Here is a 27,910-nt window from a genome sequence, read left to right as displayed (position 1 = left end):
AAGAGGGCAGTATATACGCCTTAACTCCGCTTTCCAAGCTCCCACTCCATTGCTTTCGCAGCTTAAAATGCGACTGAGGTGTCCACTGCTGGTTATAAGAGACAACGGCGACAGCGACGCCGCGCAACACAGAAATGGACACCAAATAGCTGAGCTCTAAAACAGCTCGACACTAAACGCACTCGGTGCCGGTTCTTCCTCGACTTAGCTGAAGCACTCCAGTCGATCTTTTGTCGGCATGATCATGCCTGTTGACATTGTAATCATGCATATCTGGAAAGATTTCATTGCCTTTGATACCGGCGTACAAGGAAGTCTCAGTTACAGTATTCACTATACTGAGGAAAGGAATAGAGGTGATCGCGTTTAAGCATCGAGCTCCAGACATCAGAAAATGAAAGGGAGAGCGTTGGATAGCAGAAGTAGGAGTGTGCATTGCATAGGTATATTGAGACTAAATTGATCGACTCAGGGCGCGGTCATACGTGTATGGTCGTTTGTCCAATCGATGTTTACGAAACGCCACTTCTCTGGACCTTAGTTCTGACTTTGCAAACTGGGTTAGTGCCTTCTAGGTTTTCACGAGTGGTAGCGAAAAAATCGTCGCTAATTGAACACTAAAATCTTTAAATTGGCGCCCATTTAAAATGATGTTCTCTTTGTGTTTAAAGAATGTCACCTGCTGCATGGTTGATCTGTGCCTATCAGATATCAGTTTGCCTTGTCTATGAACCTTTTAAAATTAGGAAGTAGGAAATTAGGAAATTAGAATTAGAAGCGCTGATCCCGGGTTCGAACCCCGGACCAGGATGAATTTTCTTTAACTGCGAAGTTCATGGGAAAGCTGTATAGCTTTCCTTTGTAGCCGTATGGCTGCGCTAAGGTGGGCGTCAATGAGTAATTACTCCCTTATTAGCAATAGAAAAGCCTAAGGACTCTGACCAAAACTCAATAACTTTTTTTTATTTGTACATCGATGAACTGTACATTGCCGATGCCAAAGAAAAGACAGTTATTTTGACGCAATCTATTTCACCATCACCATATCTTGAGTAAATGGAAGGAAGCTGGGAATAAATGTCTCGCCATTAATAACTACAAAAGAATCAGGTCTATTAAATGATGATGTTTTTTCTAGGGCTGTCACACTCAACGTCAACTTTTTATTTTTTTAATAGGTGTAGCTTGGCCAGCTTGAAATCTATAGTTAGTCCACTTCAGATGAATTCAAAGGACAAAGATTGCTTTCAGCATCACGCGACACTGAGAGTAATATGGCATAATAAAACAATTAACTCTAGATTGCAAACACAGTACATGCATCAGTGCACCAAAACAATATCCAGGACACGACATCGCAAATAGGCAATAATCGCTGCTGCTCATCCATGAAGAGCACTTTAAATAACTAACCTGCAAAATCCGCAGCACTTCCAATTCCAAGACGGTTACAGTGCCGAGTCCCGCAATGTTTCTAGCCGTCTGGAGTTACCAAGCAGCTCGCCTATTCCTTTTACTCGAGAAAAGTTTTATCTTAACAACGGAAGATAAGCGCTCTGTATATAAACGTTGACCCATGCAACAGCCTTGACACAACCCTGCTCTGAAAAGCGTGGTGCTGTTATCTTGCGCTGCAGTGGCCATCAGTGATTACGCTTTTGCAAGCGTGGCTTTAGAGGCAAGAACCCCGAATATTTGCGCGCGACTTGGTTCCATCGGTCGGTGCGGCTTCATTTCGTTTCGTTTCTTTTCTCAGACTGCCAGGCGCCACGCAGAACGTCTGCTGCAGCCGAGTGAATTTTTAGCAATTTTTCCGGACGGTGATTGAAGCCGTGGTGGTGCTCCACCGTTGTGGAATCCAGTTCCACGTGCAACAATGCTGTGGACTTCACTACTCATTCTTGCTGCCGCCATCGATCTGGTAAGTCGAGAATTATTACGATGACGTGCGAGGCTATGGTCACGCATATTTGTTCTGCACACGGGCGGAAGTCTTGGAGCAAACTTCCTTCTGTATTCAGTAGGTCGTCCGAGAGCCGCTCTGCCAAGAGTGAATTTCCTAGTGACAGAATCGTGCTTCCAATGCGTGACATCAGAGCCAGCGTGATGCACATCAAGCAGAATATTTTAGCGAGCTATTGGCGCCTCTCGCGATATCGCAGATCGCAAACTCAAGATTGAAATCGCAGACTAGTCCGAAAAGGATCGAGGCGCGTGAAACCATGTTCTCTACTGCTTTGCCTGACTGCTTCGCTAGCACATTCCGACGTGGTTACCACAGTTTTGCTGCGGAAATATGTTCTAGGAACACGTGCTACATAATGTTTTCTGGTTTAGCGAGACAGAAAGGTCGAGGAGTCTCGCTGTGTGTATTATCTGGTGCCAGCAACGCAGAGAAAGTGTGGGAAAGGGAATTTTTTCAAACTGTAACGGAACGCTCCAAAGGCCATGGCTGCGCAGTTCTTTTAAGGCACTGAGCCTATTTTAAAAACAAAAAGTGATTTACCACATGGCTAAAGGGAACATTTCAAGCGCGAAGAGCTTCGTGCATAGCTTAGTAATTGCAGGCCCTTTTTGCGGCATGCCAGCATTGCGATACAGTGCACTGTTATCCGCGCAGAGAAAAAGGAACGGGAGACTAGGGAAGGGGGGGGGGGGGGGGGGGGGGAGTAGGCGACACAACGACATCTTTCGGTCTCATTCGATTGTGATTTTTTTTCTCGATTACCCATGCGATTGCTATTGCTAGATCAGATCAGACTGGCAGCCGGATGGCAGGAATCAAATATAATGTGAAGAAAATAATTCTATTTTCGCGGCTTTATGTTCATTACCGGCTTTCCACCCCCTGGTTTAGCTAATGGGGGTTTAACGTCCCAAAGCGACTCAGGCTATGAGTGACGCCGTAGTGCAGGGCTTCGGAAATTTCGGCCCCATTGGGTTCCTTAACGTGCACTGGCATCGATTAGTACACGGGCCTCTCAAATTTTGCCTCCATCCAAATTCCACTGCCGCGGCCGGGATCGAACCCGCGTTTTTCGGGAGAGCAGCCGAGCGCCATAACCACTGAGCCCCCACAGCAGCTTGGGCTTGTTGGTTACTCATCTTCAAGTAACAGCGCAAAAAACACAGACGGTACACACAGAACAAGAACACACCGCAGCGCTTGTTGCGTGTTCTTGTTCTATGTATCCCGTCTGTGCTTTTTTGCTCTGTCACTTGAAACTGAGCCACCGCGGCGGCCTTTGAATCCTCTGCTTGGGAACAAGCTCAGAGTAAAAGTAGCGGCAATTTTCTCCGAAGTGTGAGGAAAAAGTTCTCATTGTTCTCGTCTAACTGTGCGCCCGATTAAAAAGTCATGTTCATATATTTAAACAGCACCTCAGCGAAAAAATTAACAAGTATAAAAGAACACCAAAGGGCACCGCTTTGTCAATTATAATTACTGATGCAAGAAAAACTGCAAATTTATCAACTTTTTAAAGAAGCAGCATGAGAAATTGACATTCTCTGGGACTTGCTTACGTGATCATCTTGTTTTAACAATTGCCGAGCTGTACATGACCCTCCATCGTATATGTTATTGCCTTAAATTATCTGCAAAGTGGGTCTGAGATTGCGCAGCAGACAGCCACTGATTTCATCATGTCACGCTTTTTCTTTAGCACCCTCGAAAAAAGTGACTGGCCCGCATAAGTTTGTCCGTATTGAGAAATAAGTGTGACTTTATTTCGAAATTTGAAAGTAAACATTAATACACCTAGGCCAACCTGAAGTGCGGTCCTTCGTAATCATGGATCAGTTAAGGCGGCCTGCTTATAATAACCTCAAAATCGCCAATAGGCATGTGCGATCTAACAACAATCTCACGGCAATACCACACGCCCTAGCGAGAGCAGCAGGTATTTGTGGACGCACCCGCAGTGAATTCACTCGATTAACTAAATGTAACGCCATCCTTTCAGGAATTCCGCCCACTTTCCTTGTGCATTCTGTTGAAGGTCGACATTCCCATTGGCAGAATGCAATATGTTTTCGGAGCGCTTTTTTCTCCTTGTTTGTTTCCTTCCCCATAGTGCCCAGCAACCTAGAGGCGCATGCAGTGACCAATGCAATACGTAGCGCGATCACTGCGGAGAGTGCTAGTTGAGCTATTTGTACTAGATGGCGCTACATTTAGGTTATTAAGAGCTTTCAACCAGTCGCGGCCTTCCACTTCATCTTCCAGCGCTTATAAGCAGGAGCTTCAAGGAGGAAGCCACACGTTGCGTGAGTTAGTTCAAAGTATCACATCGAGTGCACCTAGGCAAAGTATGTTATCAGCCAAACGGAGCGCATCAAACAGTTCAGATTCTTTCAGTTTATTCCAGTTTTCTTTACCAAAACTGAGGGCGGCAAGTAAAAAGCAATCGTTACGACCGCTTGACAAGTCTCGCCTCCGCTACAGCAGGGCAGTTTTGTAACGACTAAAAAGGTCACTTCACTGCACAGACATAAGAATTGAAGGCAGACGGCAAGGCTAGATGAGTTGTAAAAAATCAAGACAAAATTTGGCAAAAGAAAATGCTCGTGCTGTACACAACGTGTATAGTTTGTACACATTCGAACACATTGTAATGTGTCCTGTTCTTGCCTCCCTCCCGTCTTCTGGTGAGAAGAGATGTGATAGCTGAGATCGCCTGCTACGCGGCACCCGTAGCCCTTGTAACGCATTGTTGGACGGAAGAGCTGCTCAGATTCCTCGTACTGTAATGGTAGTTTGAGCGGCGGTGCCAGTTGACGGAGGCGTCATGTGCACTAATGCACATGACGCCACGTCCTCCAGTATGCGGGCCACCGATATCAAGCCCTTTTGCTTCTTACCTAGTAATGTCACCAACACTGCCTAACAGGACGCTCCATCGCTGGCAGCTTACGCAAACTTACGAACTATCTGAAACGTTCACTAAGTTGTTCATAAAGATATCTGACACTGTATCACCCCTCTTCTATATGCGCACTCTCAGCAGTCTCTGTGGGCTGTTTAGCCTCCGGACCCAGCGAGCACACTATTGAAGTCCCCTTATCGATGTATTTGGTATGTATTTGCGATATCCTGCGCTGGTCGCGTGTATTATGTCTTACAGACAGCAAATGCTACAATTCAGCCCTGTGTGACACGAGACAGTATACGCGAAGCAGGTGAAGCAGGTGGCTTGCCCTGAGGCCGATAAACAAACAAAAACAAGAACATACAGAGCGCAGGTGTCGCCTCTTCCCTCTAATTGGCCGTGTCAGACGCACTAACTGGCAAGTTAAATTCGTTTCTGCGATGATTGGTTAGTGAGGTCCTTCAGGCATATTCATGTATGAAAAAATTATGAAATAAATGCCTAAGTGCTAGACATCGCGTACAATTAAATTTGTGTCGGGCGTTTATTGTTGAAAGTGTCACTAAGAATAGATCGAAGAAGGATCTAAATAGAGGAAACTTTGAAATGAAAAAATGTAGGCCAGTTTCAAACGCGTCGTCAAATAGAGGCTGTCACACTTATTGAAACGAACAAAGGATCTTGAACGCCATTCGGTGAAACTTCAAGTGTTTGTCCACACCTCACCTCATTTTGATGTCTTGCCCGACCAGCGCGATATAATTTTTGCTGACAAACATATAGCCTGCTCTGGAACACACCTTTTTTTTTCTTTCGCTCTGAAACATTTTTATGTGAACATACATATGTCTGTGGGCAGGGCAGGACGTGGTTGCGCTGCAGTATACTACTGTCTCAAGGAAGAAACAGGCTTTACAATAAAAAGTTCAACCTGGCTTTGACTGCTCTTCCAGGCACATGCCGCGGACGACTACGGTCGGCCCGTGTACGTGTTCGGACACATGGCCAACAGCCTTGAGGAGTTCGACGACTTCTTGGCGCAGGGAGCGAATGCCATAGAAGTGGACGTGACTTTCGCCCCCAACGGCACGGCACTCAAGTTCTACCATGGCCCTGGCTGCGACTACGGCCGAGACTGTGAGCGCGAGACACGCTTAGATGAGTACCTCTCCTATGTCAAGGACGCAGTCAGCGCAGGTACGGGAGACACTTCGCCCTCTTTTACTCTCTTTGCAGACATCGCCCAAGGCACTGGACATCTGTATCTTAAGTAACTGCTAGAAAAAAAGTAAATACTGTACCAACTCTCGGAGATATAGGACAGTTGCAATGCTAACAACCTTTTCATTGAACCTACATCGTACGAAAGACGTACTTAGTCAACACGAAATTATATCTCTGAAACAGTGGTAATACTAGTACTTAATTTCTGAACGTATATATTTTAACTAACATATTTAAATAGGACTTGTTAGGGCTGTAAGGCATAACAAAAAATAAACGCTCAAGCCTCACCATCATTGTTGACCTAGATCCGGCTCTTTTCACCGAATTCTTTCCTTTATCGTCTTTCTTCTCCGTCTACAGAAAAAGCTGCACATCTCCCGATTACTGCTGTAATTTCGCATTAAAAATTTCAAGAATCCTTTTGCAGTAAAGGCCGCCGCGGCGGCTCTATGGTTATGGCACTCGGCTGCTGGCCCGCAAGGCGTGGGTTCGATCCCAGCTTCGGCGGTGTAATTTCGATGGAGGCGAAATTCTAGAGGCCCGTGTACTGTGCGATGCCAGTGCACGTTAAAGAACACCAGGTGGTCGAAATTTCCGGAGTCCTTCACTACGGCGTCCCTCATAGCCTCAGTTGCTTTCGGACGTTACACCCCATAAACCAAACCTTTGGAACAAGAGATGCAATTCGCAATGTGCATGGAACTGTAATTAGCGTTCAGCCAAGTGATCATTTTGTGAGACATTATTATATTGTGCTGGGTTTGTGTCATGACCTCAGGGGGTATTTTGTGACAATTTTTGATGTGTACTTGGAAAGTTGGGACACGGTTGTAGTTACATGCAGTAGCGCACATTTCATATTTTCTTTATTACCATCGTAAAGAATCTTCATCTACTTATTTCCAGCTGTGCCTGCCACCCGTCAGTGGCCTACTTGCTTTCCAGGTCGCCTACTAAGTGGGACATCAACACTTGCGTCGCAGCAAACCAGCAGGCCTCTACGCAGACGTATGCGAAAGCCAACTGCTGTTAAGGAATCGTGCCTACGAATTTCGCTGTCGCCTCTCAGTACCAGCACATTAACTCACACATTTAGCATTTGTCAAATAGCTCCTAATTCACTTGCACTGCGTTTCATCGTGATTGAGAATCTTGTTGGCACTCCGGCTGCGCTCTAGTAAATAGTTCTTAGTGGTAGAATACCCAGTGCGCGTATGGGGGTTTTTTGGGGAAAAAAAACTAAATTACCGGCCATACGGAGGCACAGGAGAAAACGTGGTTCTTGCGCCATAACTAGTGAAGGTCATAAATAGAATGAAAAATAAACAGAAAAAAAAACGAAAACTATAGCGACGCCTCCACTTTGGAGATTACCAGAAACAATTAAAAGTCGCGAATCCTCGATAATCTCGGCCTAGCCAAACGGGGAACCATGATATGGACCCTTCATTGTGCCCCTGATTGCAGTACTCAGGGGACATGCCAAAAGATATGGTTCGCCGCCATGATTAGGACACACCAACGGCTGCATGTGCGATGCCGGCTATCGCCAGTTCCAAGATCACGGTATCAGGGCCCCGATGGCATTTGGACACAGCACTTGTTCCCTGAATGCTACAGGGTGCGCTGATGAACGAGGCTAGCAGGCCGAGCTCTCGGTTTTAGTCGTATTTTTTCTTTTTCACACGGCGCCTGTCTGCAGAATACAGAGCCGGCGCGGGCCACGAGCAAGGTGCCGCAGTTCCAAGAAGAGCGATTTCGTGCCGCTGCAACCCCCCCCCCCCCCCAACACACACACACACACCTCAGGTGCGCTTGCTTATGGACCTGCAATTAGCGTTCAGCCAAGTGATCATCCTGTGAGACATCATTTACTGATGCGCTGTGCAGCGTAGCATACGCCTGCACACTCAAAGCAGCCGCTGTGTACGACGCGGAGAGCAGTAGTGCTGCTGTGGAGTCGAGATAAAAGCCCTGCAACGCAAGTAAAAAAAAGATACACCACCAGGGGCTCTGGCATGGAAATGACGCTGCCAGTCTCGGCAAGAACGAGTTAGAGAGCAGGCAACTGTGGAGTGCAAACTTCCGCGACGTGCTCTGGCAAGCTGTGTTGATTGGTTGCGCCAGGGGCCGTCATTGGGAGAGCGAAATAGGAGTGGAAAGCCCCGCCAAAATCTAGTTGAGGGCAGCGTTTTGTTTGCTTGTAATTTGAAATTTCTTCATTGAATAACTCCCGTTCCTGTGTATCCATTCCTGTAATTCTTTTTAAGTCAGCATCTGTGTGACATTAAGGATCCATCTGAAGTATAGCCGGTATCCCCCCATGCAGTGTTTCGCAGCCCCTTAAAGGGGCCCTGCAACATAATCTGAGTGCATTGTTTTGCTTCCTTGTTGTAATTGTTGAGTTATGGCGACGCTATTACCACCGGTCATAATACGCGTATTTCTGTATTTAATATTATGCGAAGCATACTAAAATAGCCCAACCTAGCTCCTCGAGCGCGGCGGTGTCGTTACCATTGACCTTTCGTGACCTCCATGTCATACCACGTGATGTGTGACGTCACAGCAGATGAAAAACGGGGGCCCAACTCGCGCCGTCGCGCGAGGCGTCGTGACCAAGGATGACCACGTGGTGCGTGACGTCACAGCAGATGAGAAACGGGGGCCCAGCTCGCGCCGTCGCGCGAGGCGTCGCGACCAAGGAGGACCACGTGATGCGTGACGTAACGACATAGGAGAAACGGGGCCCCAGCTCGCGCCGTCGCGCGAGGTGTCGCGACCAATGTGTTTCCTGCTTCTGCCGCTAGGTGCGCTGTAGTGAACATGTGATGCTGGAGCGGCGGTATACAAGGGGGTGCGCCTGCCTCTGCTAGGCGTACACGGGATAGAGATGCCTCCTGGAGACGATAAAGTTTTTCTCTCCTGGAGACAGGGCTGCTCGTTGGAATGAGAAGCAAAAGTTGCGGCGTGCTACAGAGACTGATGAAGAGCGTGAAGAACGTCTAGCCAAGCGGCGTGCTCGATATGCAACTCGGCGACAATATGCTTCGCATCTAAGCTAAGCCTCAGCCATTTTTTTTAATTTGCTCGAGAACCAAAATCATGGCACTGACGGTGTCGGCACACAGCGGTGGTCTTTTGCAGCGGATATGACTTTAGGTGCCGGGCGATTATGATTGGATAACCTAATAACAAGCTAATTGTGTTTGTTAGCAAAAATATGTTATGTTGTGTTGTGTCCTTTTATATTAAATTGAAAAAAAAAACTAGTATCTCTTCTTACGCAAAAGCATTTCAAAGCTTGTTGGAAAAAAAGCGCCAGCAGAGGCGCTGGCTATTACTTTTGCATCAAAGAACCTCGCGACCTCCTGAGTGTATTGTTACCCTCTACACATATGTTGAGCTTGCTTCCGATGCATTTACGCTCGTTTTCTTTTTCTTTTCCGCCTTGTTACCGACGAGCGCGCGCATCTTGCCGACGCGCCGCACCGATCGTCGCTTGCGAACTGCCGCCCAACTTCAAGCAGTGACACACGGAGCGGCAAGCACTGCTGCGCCGCTCTACCCAAGCTCCGCCCACAACCGGTGTCGCACTTCGCCGCCGTGCTGCTTGGCTTGGTATACAAATATTGCAAGAAAAGACAAGATCGCCTTGTTATCAGAAAGACTGCCATCTATACTCAAGCATCGAGAAAGCATGCCTGCTTATGTTGCGAGCTTTCGGCAACGGCACCGCTCGCGGGCGCTCCGGGCGACGAGCTCTGCTGCTGCCTGTCTGCCGTGGTCGCCGCTAGACCTATAGCCTGTTTCGCATCGAAGTCGCAGGGGGCGGCGCTCACAATAAAATAATGGTGTGGTCAATTTCCGCTACGCAGTAGCGGAGCTAGCGGGCGCCAGTCGAGCCAGACCCCGTCGGGCCAGCGGCAGCTGCGAGGCGGTTCTCGCAACAAATTCGCTCGTGCCACAGTTATCCCTTCTACCAGCAACTCGGTATTGCCTAGTTACCCAGACAAATGATATATTTCTTATTTTCCTATCCCAGGCTTTATTATTTACTTCAAGAACACTCCTTAGCTCCCGTCTGCCGGCGTCCAGGCTGGCCGGCCGGCAGGCTCGGCTTACTTCACATTCGCACAAGAAAATACAAAAAACAGCCATGCTACCTGGCAGGATGTTTTCTAGATTCCAGCAACGACAGCATGCTTGTACTACAGTGGAGCTTTCGGCTCCTTCGCCCCGCTTCAGTATTTCACGCTCCAACTCTGACAAATCGGGGAAGGCCATTCTTCAGCGTTCCACAACTTCTGTGTTGCTGCTGTTTGTTGACACGAGTCGAGCGCCCACGTGCTTGTAACCATGGAAACGACGCCGTCAGCGTCAGCGAAAACGTGTTACAGCGACCAGGAAACCATGAGAAGTTATCTTCCGAGATGTTGTGGCCACGTGCTCGTGTACGCTGTTTCGATTGGTCCCGCCGTGTGTCGTCATTGGGTGAGGGAAACGGTAAAGCGAAGACCGGGAAAATTTGAGTTGAGGGCAACTTTTTGTTTGCTTGTATTTTGAAAATTCATTCCTTAATAACTCCCGTTCTAGTGCACCGATTCCAGTAATTCTTTTTGATTCGTTATCTGCGTGTCATGAAGAAATCATCTAAAGCGTATGGAAAAAAGCGTTGCTGGGCCCTTTAAAGAAACGTGTGCTGTCCCCTATGTATGCACGTCTTTTCTAGTAGATTTCGCTGCGAACCAACGCCTTCTTACGTCGTGTTCCTTTATTTAGTCTTTTTGTTCCTTCTGCTCAGCACAATAGAAAGACGGAGTTATGCCACCTCGTCTCACTTTGATTTCTCCTAACGTTTAGAGATAATAGCGCTCTCAATTACTTTTACTGTGCCAGTCCAGCTACCGTTCACTAAAGGCGAACTTCTTCCAGTCGATCCACACGTTCATCCTTCTTTCGTGTGTTTATTTTTTCCACAGAAGGAGGAAAGCACAGCGACAAAATGCTCCTCTTTTACGTTGACATCAAAACGGGAAACCTCCGCGGAAGAGAAGCGAAATACGACGCCGGCACCAGTCTCGCTGCGAACCTCGTGCAGCACTTGTGGAGTCAAGGCAAGCCAACCACTCTCAGTCTCAGGTGGCCGAAGCCCTTCCGCTACCTGTTTGACGCACTTGATGCTCGTTTACAAAATCTTCATCGCACTCGGAGATGGTCCCAAGGGTATCACCATTTGATAATCAGCTATATAATCAAAACAATCTATTCACTATGTAACGGCCGCCATCACTGAGAGGGTGACGAACCCCTTGTATAGTGAAGTTTATGGGAGTGTGGGCTGAAACCACGCGGTATAAGTATAGGACGCTGTGTTTTCGGGTAAAACCTGTTCTCCCAATTCCTGCATCACGACCTCAATTTTTAGTGTAGTATACTTGTGTTGTATTTACCTGCATTTATGCGCTATGTTATTTTATTACCCCCCCCCCCCCCTGCAATGTCAAATGGCACTGTGGGTAAAAGGTAACATAAATAATTAAATAAATAAACAGTTGTTCTCTGTAAAAAGGTGAAGGTTTTGTAAAGAAACTAGATCATCTCATGTACTTATTTGTATAACGGCCATGTAAGTTAGCTGATATTGACTTTATCCGGCCATTGTAGCGTTTTATTCTGGCATGGTTTAATAAATAGACAACTTCAAAATTTTGAAGGGAGAAGCAAGAACACAGGCACGAAACAAAGGACTAGGGCAATCATTGGGCGACACATTTGCAATGGCTCGTATATGATTTTGTTTTATCCCTTCGTGCCTTTACTGGCATTATTGCATAAGTCAAATACCCTCGTAACGCTATCCTCTTCCAAAGGTATTGGTTGTTGTAAATGGCTGCCGCGATTAAGAATGTTCGCACTTGCCTAGGTGCGGTAGAAGCTAGGTAGAAGCATGCAAGCGCTTTCTTTCTTTCTTTCTTTCTTTCTTTCTTTCTTTCTTTCTTTCTTTCTTTCTTTCTTTCTTTCTTTCTTTCTTTCCTTTCTTTCTTTCTTTCTTTCTTTCTTTCATTTTTTTTCTCACAACAGAGAAAAAAGGAGCAGGAGCTAAAGGCTCATAGCCTGACAGAGGCTCCTGCCCCAGGTAACACAATTCGGCATTTCAGTGCACACTTAATAAAAAGAAAAGATAGACAGGGAAACAGTTCTCCATTACAAAAACACATTTGAACATATAAATATTTCAACATATAAAAGTGAACATATAAATACGGAATTAGACAACACTTAGTAGAATTTAAGGGAAACAAGAAACGCTAGATGCACATCTCGGCACTCTGCAAGCATAGTAATGTACACGGAGAAACAGTCACAATGACCAAACAAGAAATACCTTACGTGGAGAACCATGGTTCAATGGTTCAAGGACAATGGGAAAAATCTCCTTACTAGAAAATAAAAGATGAATGAGATTTGCAGAGAAGCCTGAGTCTGCAGGCCAATGTTTTGACGAGAGGAGTTATCTGTGAATCGGCAAGTGCGGTGTAGGTCCTTAAATACGAGGATGAGGGTCGAGATTGGAGAGGAGTCAGACCCTACAGCAGGATGGTGGTAAGGTAGTGAGAATGATCTTGCAGAAGCTTTCGTCCACGCATGTTCGCTGCGACAGCTGGTTGCGAAGACACGAAGCAGGGTTGAACTGAGAAAAGCATAGTGGAAAAGCAGCAACTGCAGCACCGGATGCGACCCAAGCTTTAAAAGCCACAACCCAAGACAGTGGAACGGGACAGAATAACGTGCCATGTGGTAAAGCATGAAGCTCGAGGAAAATGTGGTCGAAAAATCAAGGAGAAATGATAAAATAATAGCCGCTGAAAAAAAGGTGCCCTGTAGCTGTTTAATTAACTAAGCAGCAATGGGCCATGGGCGAAGTCAGGGCCCGCCGCGGCGAGGGGGTAAAGAAGTCAAGCGAAGATAGGAGGGAGTGCTCTTGCGAAATGGCGCTCACCATGGTTCATGCAACCGCCGCAGACTGCGGTAAGCGATGGACGAATGTAGTCACCGCTCCCTTTAACTAACGAGCGGGGATCGAAGAGTGCATACACTCACTGTTCCAGGATCACGACCGTGACGGCATGCATTTCCGAGGTTCCAAGTTTGCTTTTAAAATTTTCCACTGCAGGTTCTAATGTGCTAAATTTGTGTATTGAAGTCCTGACAGTATTTTCTGTCTGTTCGACATTTAAAGTCCAATTCCACAAAAATTAGATAATCAAAGATATGATCGGCTTAACTAAAATGTTCTAAATTTGCGCTGGAGAGGTGTTTTACTGTGTCAAAGCGCTGATCACTTTGGTTCTTGATGATGGATTATCTGTCTCACCGATATATTAACTCTGAAAAAAAAAATTCTGTAATAGGTAGCTGACATAAGGTGACTTGTAGTTAGTGTTTACACTGAAATTAAATTTACTTGGCGGTCTTCTACATGTTCGTTTTATCAGACGACTTCAGGCGACCTTGGTTTTCATTTTCAGTTCCCCCAAGTCGCATGGTGAACGTTTTATTGTCACTCTTCAACGCGGATGACAAGGACGTCTTCAGAGGGGCACTCGATGTGCTGTTGACGCATGATAACCACTCTGACTTTCTCGACCACGTGGGTAAGACTAGTTTTTCTGCCTCATTGCACAACTGATTCTTTTCTCCATCTTCAACAGAAGGACACCGAGAAATAGAGAAAGATACCACAATCAGGAAGTTATCGCGTGTTGACATGTTGACCAGGGCTTCACACTGTAAATTAAAAAGAAAACTTCAGCGCGGGGCTCCCACTGACCAAAAGCCGAATAGCGTTTCGTAGGAGGACCAACTGGTCAGGCAGATTTTAGGCGTTAGGTGAACGGGGAAGTACGAAAATACGTTGTATGGTATAAGGCGTTTAGTGTTACTAAACAAAAACATTGATTAAGACAGCAATGAGGCATCTAACTCTCCTTCGGCTGTTTCTGCGATCGATCTGTTATGCTCGACGCATTTAGGGAGCGACGGTGCCGTTGGTGTGCGTTTGTTCTCTCAGCAAGCTCTAGCTTCCACTTACATTTTTCTGATGAAGATCTGATAACTTGTTGTGGTGAGATCTCTTTTCATATGCTTGATATTGCTCCCACTGAAGGGCCGTAGATGTTCTCTGCAGTACAGACTTTGCGAGTTAAAAGCACAAAAATATGGATTTCAACACATTTTGCGCATAGTAGTGCACCCTAGCCTAGTAACTGCCACGCGCTCACTTTTTTACTTGTTGCTGCGTCGACTTTAGCCAACTTAAGTGCTCTCTGAAAAGGGCACTGCTGGAGGTAATGCGCGCACATTTTAAAGCACGCATCACTTCTTCGCCTCACACAGCTTAGTAATCCTTGGTTCATTCGGAGGCTGACTTTACAGTGAAAGAGCTTGAATGTGGTGGGCTGGCTACATATCCGCTGATGCACTGTACTTGGTTAAGCGGAAAATACATGACCCTTTAAAGCAAATGTCTCCTACACAGTATACGACCCCGTGCAATTCACTACCACAGGGTTCGACGTCAGCGGAAACAGCTTCCTGTCCACCATTGCGAAGATATACGAGGAACTCGGAGTGACTCGCCACCGCTGGCAAGGGGACGGCACCAACAACCGCTTCATTGACATCTACCCGACGTTCCGGATGTCCTTTGTCACGGCTCGGCGGTCGCGCGACACTTCGGCTCACAATTACGTGGACAAGGCGTACGTCTGGACGGCCGACAGCGCCTACACGATTCGGCGATTTTTCAGGTGAGAATTCTTGCCTACCATTCGATTTCGATGTACGTAAGCGGCTTTAAGGCCACTACGAGGCTGCCCTCTGCTGAACACGAGATGAGGGACCTTTACTAGAAGTCGTGTTCCTTCGAAAGCGAACAAAATATATAAAAATTGACCTTGCTGATAAATACTGGCTGGTAGCAAGTACAGATATGTGGCAAAATAATTAGCACACCTTTGCGCCACCTTTCCCTGTGCAACACGCAGAATTAGGGCCTGAAAGATATATTTCATATTGGCAGTGGCCTTTCTTATTCTGCCCGTGTGTACTAGAGCAGTCGCTTAAACATCTGCAGCAAATGATTACTTGTGTCGTAGTTCTCAAAGGCATTCTAAGTGCATATTCTCAACAGGGATCTCGCAAGCGGCACGTTTAAGAGGAATTCAGTTATTGAATTTAGTTTGCGGCCTAAAATATTTCCAACTTAATTTATTAACCCCTGCACTGCCTGTTTTTGCCGTATTAACGCACACTGCCAAGTTCCAAAAAGCCCCCCCCCCCTCACACACACACAAAAAAAGGCTATTAAGAGCTAAACAAAGCTAAACAAGTACTGATATGCTAGCACATCATTTCAAATTCATTCACCTTAACCAGTTAAATCCGGAGCAGGAAATTCTCACAAACTCTTTTTTTTCAAACATCAATATTCATAGTATGTAAACGATTACGAAACAACACATCTTCAAACTCAGCTTGAGCTTTACGTAGTCAGTGCGACAAAAAAAAAGGAATAAATCGTGTTCCGCTATTTCGGAGAGGATATATAAGATGGTATGTTCCCGTACCGCAAGTGAAGTCTAGAAACTTTCCATTTTCATATTGCAGAGATTTTTAGTACCTCGTTGGCTAGTAATATTCGTGCAACCTATGACTGGTATAATCTGGTAGTGTAAAAATTGGTGATCGGAAGGGGAATGGTAATCAACACTGGCTATGTAAGATAGCTTTTTTTTTAAGCACATAGATCTTGCGTATATTTGTTTCTGTTATATTGCCCCCAACAACAAAAAAAGCAATATTTCGTCGTTTTGTTTGCTCGGCCGTATAGGACATATCTTTTTTTTTTTTTTAATGGTAGGCCATCAGAACAGAACACTTCTTTCCGATCTCTCAATTCAGTCTAGTGATCAAATAGTGGAAAGGACCTGGAATTCACTGTCTTGTAGAACGCACCATGTGGCCGTGCCACTAAGCTTGACAGCCAAAAACGAAACACGCCTTGAAACCATCACAATTTGTTTTTGAAAGCCGTCACTTCGAGCCATACCACGAGCTTGACTTTTACTTTTTATTTAGCGCATATGGATCGAAAAACTTTATTTTCGTCAGTGAGCATGTGTGGACGATTCCGTGCAAGATGGCCATCAACCCATGGCTGACGGCGACCTGGGTGGCCCACTCCACGGCCCTGGTCTGGACGACCGGGTCTGAGTTGGCCAACACGGCCTCCCACTGCTCGAGGGAAGGATCACGCATAATGTCCGCCGGTGGCGGTGCTATGCTGCAGCTCCATACTATGTGGTCATAGATTGCCAATTCCTGACACCATTTGCACTCCGGCTTAATGTCCGGGTAGATTTTGCTCAAAGCCCTGCGCTTTTAGTGAAAGTAGTCTCTCTGAATAGAATTTGGTATCTTATCAAAAGAAGGGAGCTTCAAGACGCGCTCGTGCCATTTTTACGGCTATTTTCCAGAGCTATTTTTCATTTCATCCACTTCGCTGTAAAGCAAGCGCTGTCCAAGAGGGCATCGCGTCGAACACTGTAATCGTGGTGAAACCCGTGCGCGTATTCTAGCACCTAGCCGCGTGCTTTACTTGTCTGGCGATCAGCTTCCTATGTTCTTAAAGCGATTCACTATTCTCGCCCTCCTCACCTTCCGGGCGCCTCAACAAAGGTCAATTATCTCATCTTTAGAAACCGCGTGTTTGTTCCTCGAGCATTAGTTCCGTCATCAGAAGGCTCACTACAGCTCTCTGTATCGACTTGCCACAGGAACTCGCTCAATGAACCTCGTCATAAAAGTCCTAAATGTCGTACTGAATATGTTAAGCTTTTATTCGGTCGCTGCTTCAGTGAATCATGTTATTACTAAAGTTCCGCCCTTTCTTGAAGCAAAGTGCTGTCGTCTCTAAGTTCTAAGCTTCCGTAGGCTGGGCTTCATCGGTTAAACTAACGGTTAAGTTGTTATTCCTTAACCTGACGCCAAAAGAAAACATTTTACAGTAAAAATATATGTCAGTGAAGCTGCAGACTGCAATGCAAAAGCTGCCTGCAAACACTCCTGCTGAGGGCACCATAAATGTGCCGTCTACGTTTGTCGTTGTGAGTACGTGTGAGCGCACAGTGTATTCCAGGAAAAGCGTAGCACATACAGTACGGCATATAGATTTTTAAGGCTTCGTGCTGTAGGCGAGATCCTGCAGCTATTTCACCAGCCCGCGGCTTCGCCCGCTTCTGTCCTTCACACTCAGCATTGTGCATGGTTTTCATGTCTGCCTCGCGCCACGAGAAGTCGCCAGCATCAGCCGCTTCTGTTACAGCTAGCCAACGCACTCGCCGTTCGTCGGCGCTTTTCGAAGTTTACGTGCAAGCGGGCACAGGCAGTTCCTTCTTCATGTTTGGCAGCGTTGTCAGCGTCCTTCGCGCGTTTCTAAAATTAACGCAACGCATCATTCACACACTTTTATTCTGCCTCAGCGACTCATTCAGCCGCTTATAGCTTGGCGTGCAGCTTCCCTTAAAGCTGCAATTAGCGACAGAGCCGAGCCTTCAAGAGCAAGCCCTGCCTCCGGAACCTTTGAACTTAGGGGCAAACAATCACGACGCCGGCAATTTACTTTTTCGAAAGTGCTGCGCCCGTTGCAACTTGTAGCGGAAGACACTGCCGCGATAACTAAGTCGCTAGCCACGCCGGAGACAGAAGCTGCTTGGTTTTAACCGATATTCTGGTAATTTTTGCGCTAAAGCGGTTCTGAAAGGGGCTCTGCAACAAGAAGCTATGCTCCTGGGATGCTAAAGAACGCCGCTTCACGTTTGACCCCAACCAAGAATTTTTTTAATGCTTTTTGTAGAAGCTGAGTTATCTGAAGTCAAAATTTGAATTTCAGCGTCCTAGCGCCTTTGCCTCTGCCCTCGTCAGTGTTTCACGCTCAAAGTTCAGCGCTTGCGGGTAATCCCCGAAAGGCAGAGTTTTCTGACCCGCCGGAGTGACGCTCCTGACTGGTCGCGTCAATGGCAGCTGCGTGACACCTGAAAGAATTTAACCAATCTCATTCTCTGAACAGAAATACGCAGCAACGTGTGACGGAGCAGGACGTGAGCATGAAAATGTCGCCGGAAAGGACTCGCCAACTTTCGGGCGTGATTGTGCATTCTGTGCTGCGTGTAGCGACTAGAAAATGCATTGACTGAGCCAGTTTATGTCCTAGGTATTTATGTATGTTAGGTATTTCAGAGCCCATTTAATTTCCGGCGTTGTTTTCACCTCTGTCTAAGGTTAATGTTTGCCTCAATTTGGCGAGAGTGAGAGCTGAAATCATTTCATGCTTAAAATGCTCCACTACTCAGCGCAGGCATCTCCTGTAACCTGCACTTATCATTCTTCCCAAAACATTCTGCCACTCATAACTGTCCATTTTAAAGAGCAGCTGCATGCACACATCCACTAAGGCAACAGGAAACGTTTTCATGGAGCATGCCTTACCTTCTGCAGGTTTGAAGTATTGAGAGGCATTTGAAAAGGAATAAAAGGAACAAAAGGAAGTATCTTTAATGTTGTCGCAGAGTACGCTTAAGGACCGGTCAAGTGTCATCAAATATTTTTTGCTTTCTTTTGCAGAAAAGGCATCGATGGCATTGTGACAAATTTTCCTGGCAATGCTTTGAAAGTTCTCAAGGAAGAGGAATTTTCCGGAAGTCTTCGACTCGCGGATAGCCGAGATGACCCCTGGAGACGTATTGTTTGAGAAACGACCTCACAAGAGCGCTTGGGGAAAAACTATCTTCGTGATTTTTTTTTCAAGCTTCTACACGCTGTGGCGATAAATTAAACAAACCACACACACATTTTCCCGTTTTAAAGCGAACGTCAACAAACGGCGGCCTTTCGCCTCGATGAAAATCAGACCAGTCTCTGTATTCAATATTATTCATTTTATTTTATCAGTAAGTAATTAGACACTGGACTAAGACCCGCTCAATGAGCTTGACATGAATTCAGAACACGGCTCTATGACATAAACAGTTAACTGCAACATACAGACCTCCTTCATTCCGCGACGTCACGGAGATGCGGTGGCGCTGATGGCAGTAGCGACTTTCGCGTGGTAGGCAAAACAGGTTCCGCCTGCCCGTGCCTACCGCAGCTGCCGCAGCTACCGGCGGCTGCATCGTGGCTGCGCACTGCAGAAGCAGCATGTACTGACCAGCTGCGTCGCTGTTGGATCCACGTAGTATCATAAAACGGAAAGTTAGAATAGCCTTAACAGGTTTCTCGCAAATAAATACCGCATTAGGAAATGGGCCGCGGTAGTAAAAGCGCAAAGTCTGGGTGTCGACCGGCGCTGCCAGTCAACATACTTCATAGCAGGGAAATTGCCGCGTTCATTCACCTGAACAACAGCATGGTACGCTTAAAATTGCGCAAGGAAAAGAAAATGCGTGTATGTAGCTGCGCACGTATTTTATCACCTTGAGCTGGTGTGCACGGGCGCCAAGGAGTGCGTTATTTTGTTGATAGCACAGCACGTTTTAACGCGTGTAGAAGTTATACGAACGTATTATGGTGCGTTTTAGGGCATTTATTACATACTTCAGTCTATTTCTTAACATGACAGAAGCCAACTGCCAGTGAAACCAAGGGGCACAGGGGATTTTTTTATTATTTTTTGTAATGTATTTATTTAATTTGTGGTGTTGATCAATTTCTAAATTGATAAACACCACAAATTAAATAAATACATTAAAAAAACTAAAAAAATCCCCTGTGCCCCTTGGTTTCACTGGCAGTAGGCTTCTGTCATATTGATAACGAGGCCCTCATTCCCCTTCCCTTGTTTGCTTAATTTCTTAACATGACAGACATAATTATCTGATTCTAGTAGAAAGAATTCTGGTAAGCTGCTACAATCTTGCGCGGTCACTTTAAGTGTGATAAAAGCCATATGATTTTCATTGCATCATGCATGTGCCATAAGCTGCTTCATGAAGTAGTACATTATCGCGAAGCTTCTTTGGAAAGAAGCAACCGCAGGCGGGCTACCAACAGAGGCACGTAGCGAGATTGACAGGGGATGAGGCAATGAAAAGTGTTTTCGTTATTGATGCATGAGATATGTAACTAAGTTTGGTGCAAATATGAAATTGCTGGGCTAATTACAGTAATGCGTTTTATATTCAGCTACACCTGGTAAATTTCTTGGATAATTATAATTAACACCCGCGTCAAGTCGCCCCGGGTCTTGATACTTAAGTAGAAAGTGCGGAATTTTTTTATGCCAGCATGTTCCCAAAGCCCTATTCTCTATGATGGCGGTATCATTTCTTTTTCTCAGATTCTCAGTACCTTTCTTATAAATATAACTAGCATACTACTACTTCTGTAGGAAATAAATCGAGAGATTTATTGCACTCCTCAACGTCTCTGGAGTCGTTCGCGACGAATAGAATCATTCTATATCCATTCATTATAAATTTACGAAGGGGTGAGTGATGCCAATCAGAAAATGTGGTCGATCATAAAACGAACCTTTAAGTGTATTCCCTCGTTTATGGCCTCTTTGCTTTCGCTTTGGTCAAACAAATGCGGCAGTGCAATCAACGAAACTTCAGATCCCTGTTCTTCGTAGTGATACTACCATTGGGGTGCTCCGTCATCGGAAACCCGCAGAATTCGCAACGTGCCAGGGCCATCAGAAAACCCATTACCTTACAATTTTCGACGACCACAGATCTAAAAACCATAATTTTATGAATTTCTACTTAATATATTGCTATAATTTTCGTAACCAAAGAGAAGACCCAGGGCTAGGAAAGAGCATAATATCAGGAATCAAACTTTTCACCCTATCCAAATCGACAGGTTAAGAACAGGAGAAGTCGCCCTGGCTGGTGCCTGATCTGACGACTAAAAACAGCGGTTACGCGAGACAGATGAGATCGCGACACGATCGACGCTGTCCCCACTTTTCGCACTGCGCTACACGTGTGTCAACAGACGGTGAGCGCACGTCGGCTCTGCCGAAAAAGCGCCAGTACTTCCCTCACCACTGTCCCGAGGTAAAATCATTCTTGCTAGTGCACAGCGTCAAAAACATTGCTTTATTGAATGCCTAGGGTAGAAAACAATGGCAGTAACGCTTTCTGGCCATAATACAATACACTGTGGCGAAATACGCCCTACGCGAGCGGCCAACTCGAGCCCGTGTACTTCGAGGAATACTAAGTTAAAAGCATCAACCATTGTTATGATTCTCAGAAACTCAAAACGCGCCTTCAAGCCTTGAAAACTGGCGCTGCACCACCTCAACTCGACGCCACTCCCTGGCCTCTTGCCTACCGCGACCCCGCTAGCGACTGCAGCGCCACCTCGCTTGTTTGCAAACAAGGAGTAGGTCTATACTTGGAAGAAATAATGCAGCAAGAAAAAATTTAATTGATTCAGTCGTACTGAAACGTGATTGATGATGAAATAACTAAATTAATCCAAAACTGCACAAGACATTTGTATCATGCTGATCCAAAAATATTAAATAAAAGAAGGCCTGTAACAATGGCACAAAAATTATTAAGGTAATCTGCATCATGCAGTGCGAGATCTTTGTGCCCCAAAGCCATTGAAGTGCTACAGCGTCGAAGAAATTCAATGGCCACGGCTACTGAAAGCTGATTTGTTTCCTGAGGCCTGTGTTCAAAAGCGCTGCTTCTCTCATCAGAGAGACACGACAGCGTGTATTTTGTCCAAGCGCCAAAATCAAATAAGTGTCTACAGCTAGTTATGGAGATTACGCCTAGTAAAACAATAAATGCTTTAGGAGTCCTTTATTTTGTTTTACTGACATATTGTCTGTACTAAATATTTTAAGTAGTGAACTCTTTTCAGCGATATCCAATAGGGATTTTGTTACCCAGTGACATCAAGTTATCCCACACCTCATACTCATCGATCGCGCATGATATGTTTTCTGACTGCATGCATTGTCATAGGACTATTTATTTTTTATTTACTTTTCACGGATTACTTTCTTTTTCGGATTGCACCTCCGCTGTGGCTCAGTGGTTTCAGTGCTCGGCTACTGACCACGAACGACGTGTGTTTAAACCCAGGCGTGGCGGTCGCATTCCAATGCAGTGAGAATGCTAAAATCCTGTGTACTGTGCGATGTCAGTGCATGTTAAAAAAACCTCAGGTTGTAAAAATTTCCAGAACCCTTCAGAGCGCTTCCCTGATAGCCTGAGCCGCTTTTCGACGGTAAACCGCATCAAGCAAGCAACGTTTACTGTTCCTATTTTGCTTTCTATTTCCGTTATTCCGGGCTTATTCTAGTGATGTACAGGCGAGGCCACTTATAACGCAGTTGTAACGAACTCTCGGTTACTGCTAACGAGGGTGGAGCTGCCGTCAAAATATGTATTACGGCAATGGCGCTGCGTCTCAGATATGACGAACAACCCCGGCCGCACAACTCTGTTAGAGCGAACATGAAGGCGCCGTATACTCGACACCGCTGTCGAAAAATTTCCCTTACCACCGGCGCGGCAGGCGCGACGCGCATGGCGACGCGCCACCGCCCTGTGTTTGTAAATATTTCTTTTATCGCTTTTAATAACTCATTACGTATGCGTTGTAATTTACTTATAAGGTTCTTGCACTTTTTATTGAGAAAGCAATACTACGCCAGGTTTCAGCCCGTCGCGTAGCTCACGGTCGGTGGTGGCTACGTTTTACCTTGAAGAACGTTGCTTCAGCCAAGCTCCGCCAGATGGCAGCGCCGTCGGCCCGCCGCGACGCAGCGGCGCCGAGCATTTTGCTCTATTAAAGAAAACTGTGTCGAGGCTTGGAATCGAACCAGGGCCTTTGGTATTTGAAGCGCAGACGCTACCAGTCCGCCACGAAGGCTCAGGGTTTAGGCAGGAATAAAGGCTCATCTAGTGAATGCATGGGTCTCATAAATATAATGAAAGAAATAAAAAAATAACAAAAAGGAAAGGAAAAGCAAAAAGTTACAAAAACTAAAACAAACAATATCAAAAATACAGTGAAAACAAAGTAAAATATCAACAATAAAAAACAGCGCACCAGGAAGCACTTTCGCCTTACATCGATGGCATTCGAATGTTATCTGTTAAGCAATTAGCCTAATTTCTAGTCAGACCACATAAAAAAAAAATAACGCCGAGTAGGAAATTCGTCGAGTTCGGGAATCGAACTATGGTCTCCAGAGTGCGCGACAAGCACGCTAACCGCACCTCCACGCCAGCTCTTTTTTCTTTATTGCCTGGCTTTGACACATACATTCAACAAAACAAACAATGAACAAAGCACACTGAACGCTATGTACAGGTACCGTCAAAAGTGAATGGAAGGCAATATTAACGAAAAAATTTAATCATTGCCTGCTCCATTCATGCATCCTTGAATACATCTGTGCAGACTATTTGTGATTGTGCGAATTGCACTGTGCACCAACAAACATGGACCGTTATGCTTTAGATTTAAATAAATTACGTGTTTTGACAAAGTCGCCTTCCATTTACTTTTGGTGGCGACTGTACATACACATGCCACTGTCGTGGTCAGCCAGCATGATTATGGCTTCGTCACATTAAAATTCACGCAAATTGCACAGCGGCTCTAGTGTCAAGAGCCACTCCGGAGGTTCCGCAGGGGTTCCCTGGATGGCAAGAAACCAGTCCATGATTTCCCGGAAGTAAGTTCGGGCTGAAGGTCATTCTACTTCCTGACGCTATAACAGACGGTTAGAGGATCATGGGCTCCCACGGAGCGGCGATAGCGGCCGTTGCGGGCCGCGGAAACAGGTTTACAAGCGACGAAGATAAGGAATACAAGATCGTTCAGGCTACCCTGCCCACTGGTGGTGTCGTTTTAAACACGGTGTTTCTGCACGATGACGTGCATGTGATGCCCTACAGGGTCGAGGACTTACGAGACGCCCTCGCCAACGTTGGTGCTCTCCCCGGTGTTGTGGCGTTGGGAGCATACCAGATAAACCACGTGTGGGCGGTTACGTTCAGTAGCGCGGATGCCGCAAACCCACTGGCCGCCTTGAAGGAGCTCAAAGAGAAGGCACGCCGCTGCATCGTCTACGACCGGGAAGAGCACCAGGTGAAGTTGCGCCTGCACTGGGTGCTACATGCCGTCGCGGAGGAGGACATTCGTACGGCATTCGCGGCGTTCGGCAACGTTACCGAGGTTACCCGGGAGCCTTGGCGCGTCGCCGGTATGAAAGAGAAGGGGTGCACCACGAGCACCGTGCTCCTAAAGATGAAGCCAGGCATGAAGGTGGACGCCTGCCCCACCAGGTTCGAGTTGCTGGTGAGTTGGCTTTCGTGGTGGTACCCGGCCGGCCGATGCAGTGTCTGCGTTGCAGCGGCACGGGGCATGCTCGCCGCGATTGCAAGGTGCCCAGGTGCTCGAAGTACCGACGCTATGGACACTCAGAGGCTGCGTTCGCACCTACGCGTCGGCTACCGGGTGCGTAGCGGCGAGCGACTCCGCAGAACTCATGGTCGTCGTCGAAGCGGAGGAGGCAGCGAGCAGTGCTGACGACGCGGCAAAATCGAGCTCGATAGTTTAGAATGAACAAAGGCGCGTCTAGTGAATACGGTGTCTTCGTTCACTCCAGTCTTCCTCCCTTCCCGTTACGGCGATGTTCAGGTGTCCACCGAGATATGCTAGACAGGTACATTTCTTTTCCTCAAAAACCAATTTACCAACGAGCAAGGCGTACAGCCGAACAGGCAATGACGTTCTCTGGACTCCCTGGCAGCGTGGCGGAATGGTCACGTGACCAAATATGGCGGCGCCTATGCTCCCGCGCTGTAAAACGTCTATAAATGCGCGCTTGCCATGGCCTGAATGCTATGCAGTCCTCTAAGGGGAAGTGGCAGCAAGACGAAGAAGCGAGAAAGCGAAAACGTGCACAAGAGATGCCAGAACAGCGTGAAGAACGTGTTTCAAAGCGTCGTGCTAAGGATGCAGCTCGGCGACAACGTTCTACCTCGCAGAGCGGTTCCACGTCATCGGGCACCGATGGATCTTAACACCTGACTGCTCAGGAACGCCGCAGTGCTACCAGGCGAAGGCAAGGCGCTGAAGAATCACCAGAAGAACGCGCGCACTATTGCTAATGCAATTTACTCGGGTTAACCACAGCTAAACCACTGCCAATTTTTTTTATTGCCCCCATCGTCGACAGCGGCCTTACACCGTTGCGTCTGGCAGTGCTTAAACTTCGCAAAGTATGCAGGCCTTCGTAACCAGACATTCGTCGTGAGTTTGTGTCGCATCTGATGTCCGTCAAGACGGCAGGAGCGATCGGCGTGTGGCGGCTCTCACCGCTGCCTGGATAGGCGGCGCGAATCGGTCCCAAATGGCGATGGACACCCACGCGGCCCGGCGCCTTCGCGCGCGCGCATCTTTCGAAGAAAGATGACATTTCGCTTCGAGAGCACCCTGCCGCCCCCTCCCACCAGGGGGGAGGGGGGATCTAATGCAAACAGCCGCGGCGGGGTGCTGCGAAAGAATTACCGGTACTAATGACCCCGCGTGCACCACAGATACCTTACAGGGTGAAACCACAGATTGCAGGAAAATTGTACCATAGAGTCAGTGGATCTTGTCTTTGAGGAATGAAGGGTAATGCATCTAGTTCGCCGAGGTTTTGGCATATCTTTTCAAAACGCAGGAGCAGTGGCCTGATATCTAGCGGTATGTTGTTAAACAATGTTCTTGATGAGCACTTCGTGAATATTTGGTGACAGATGTGTTTAGGTAGTGAACGGGTTTTTAAACAATATGGACACGTGAGCATCGTTCTACTGTCTGTTAGTGATGGTTCGTTAGTTTCTACATAGACTATTGATGGGCGAACTCCTGTATGCACTGTTGGAAAGACGCAAACCTAAATTATGTAATGGGTCTAGTCGTTTCAGGTACGGTGGTCTCGCTGACCCATATACTATACATCCAAAATGCAGTGATGAGATCACTACAGAACGTTAAATTTTTAAAAGGCGTGTACTATCAGAACAGCAGTGTTTTCGGGAGAGTACTTTAAGTACATTATGGGATCATGGGCTGGGGGAGTGGAGGCGGCCTTGAATACCTGGAATGTCGTTTTGAAAAAAACTATGAAGTTGAACATATGCCGCATTGAAGGGCTCTTCTTGTAGAGGTTGGAGTGAACAGCCCTTAGGAGGCTGCGGCCTACCGAAGAAGTACATTAATATAGCAGACGCTAATGGACTGAATTGCGCCTAAAGAAAGATTCATTTCTTTACACACGCCGACCTACAAGGAATGCCAGCACACTTCCGCGAACAAGACACCTTGTTAGCAGCCCCTACGCTGAGCCTCAGTGACCAAGAAACGCCATTAACCTTGACTTCCCCAAACCCTTCTGTCCCATCACAATTGCTCAATACATTTTCCACTCTTTCCAGTAGGCTACAAGATCTTAGAGAGTATGTGTGCACTTTGACTTGATCGATAACTCGCGAACAGAAGTGCTTATTTGGCTTCATTGACTTCTCTGAGTGCCACTCTCGTAAGTATGTCTCGGTGCGTGTTGCCTCTCTATCGTACTCTAAAAGGGCCCTTGTGATTACACTTTCACTGAATCCGTGAATTGTAAAGTATAAGCAATTAAGCAATCGGTGACGGCGTTGTGGCCACGCTTCTCAGCACAGAAACCGCAGTTCTGGCATTTTGGCAGGAACACACCATTAAAGCGATAGCTGCAAATAAATCTATTGGTGTGCATCATATTTAGGCCATTGAATATCCACTAAATGTATTTTACTTGGATATGTTTTTGTAGGTTGCCTACAAAGCGCGTCACGCGATGAATAGGCGACAGGAGTCGCGCATTACATAGACACTCGAACACTACCCCTTCTTCTCTGTGCAGTTATTCCAACTTTCTCTGCAGCGGCTCCAAGGCATTACCACGCAGCGACAACGGTTGGTAAAAAACAAGCGCAACGCCAGTGGCTCAATCTGCAGGTTTCCTTACTTGGAAGCAAATATTCAACATGTACGGAAATACAGAAAGGCCACACCTGGGCCGCTTCAAGTGAACATCACACAGCGGAGAGTACGACCATAAAGTTGACTATTGTCAACTTTATGGTCATACTCTCCGCTTGGCCTCTCTGCGGGAACAGACATTTCGCAGGGCAACAAAGGATCGGCGTCATTGGAGAGAGAGACTCTTTAATGAAATACAGAGAATTTAGCCGGCGTTTCAATTTCGCTGGCATGCTACTCAGCGTAGGGAGGGGAATTTGGGACCACAGAACCATACAGTAATCGCACATGCTTTCCAGCAGGGCACCATTCGGTGTATAGTGCACTTTTTGCGTATCTCTCCGGACCTCCACCGCCGATACGCTCATATTATTTGTCAGTCATATAGTACCAAGTCACACAAGGACCGGCCTCGACCAGCTCATCGTGCTCGCCTATGAGATTGCATAATGATTGAAATAACTTCTATACTTGTTGTTCCCTGAGTGGCTTGGCAAAATGCGCCGCATTTAGCATGCGGCGCACTTTTTCTTTGTCCACTGCTATTTTCGCTGTCCTCTGCAAAGTGATAGCTGACCAACCTCTTCCAGTGTCCTCGGTTGTTGGTCACCTACATCTTAATATCATGGCAGCACTCCAAGCCTCCTTGAGATCCAAAGCACACCGCATCATAATACATTCGCCAATTATGCCAA

At 46.6% G+C, this 27,910-nt stretch overlaps 1 protein-coding gene across 1 annotated transcript; it reads left to right on the top strand.

Annotated features, from left to right (window-relative positions):
• Positions 1-1,711: 1,711 nt before the first annotated feature.
• Positions 1,712-19,046, top strand: LOC149334442 (dermonecrotic toxin SPH-like). The gene is made up of 6 exons (XM_089556240.1): positions 1,712-1,921; positions 5,825-6,068; positions 11,081-11,215; positions 13,631-13,756; positions 14,671-14,911; positions 18,786-19,046. The coding sequence occupies exons 1-6, from the start codon at positions 1,877-1,879 to the stop codon at positions 18,910-18,912; spliced, it is 918 nt and encodes a 305-aa protein (XP_089412366.1). The 5' UTR covers positions 1,712-1,876; the 3' UTR covers positions 18,913-19,046.
• The last annotated feature ends 8,864 nt before the right edge of the window (positions 19,047-27,910 follow it).

Source organism: Amblyomma mixtum, chromosome 8, assembly GCF_055824585.1.
Source record: "Amblyomma mixtum isolate Tamu chromosome 8, ASM5582458v1, whole genome shotgun sequence".
In the NCBI taxonomy this organism is placed as follows: Eukaryota; Metazoa; Arthropoda; class Arachnida; order Ixodida; family Ixodidae; genus Amblyomma; species Amblyomma mixtum.
The sequence above is the reverse complement of the archived record's forward strand: the minus strand, read 5'-3'. Positions and strand labels throughout refer to the sequence as shown.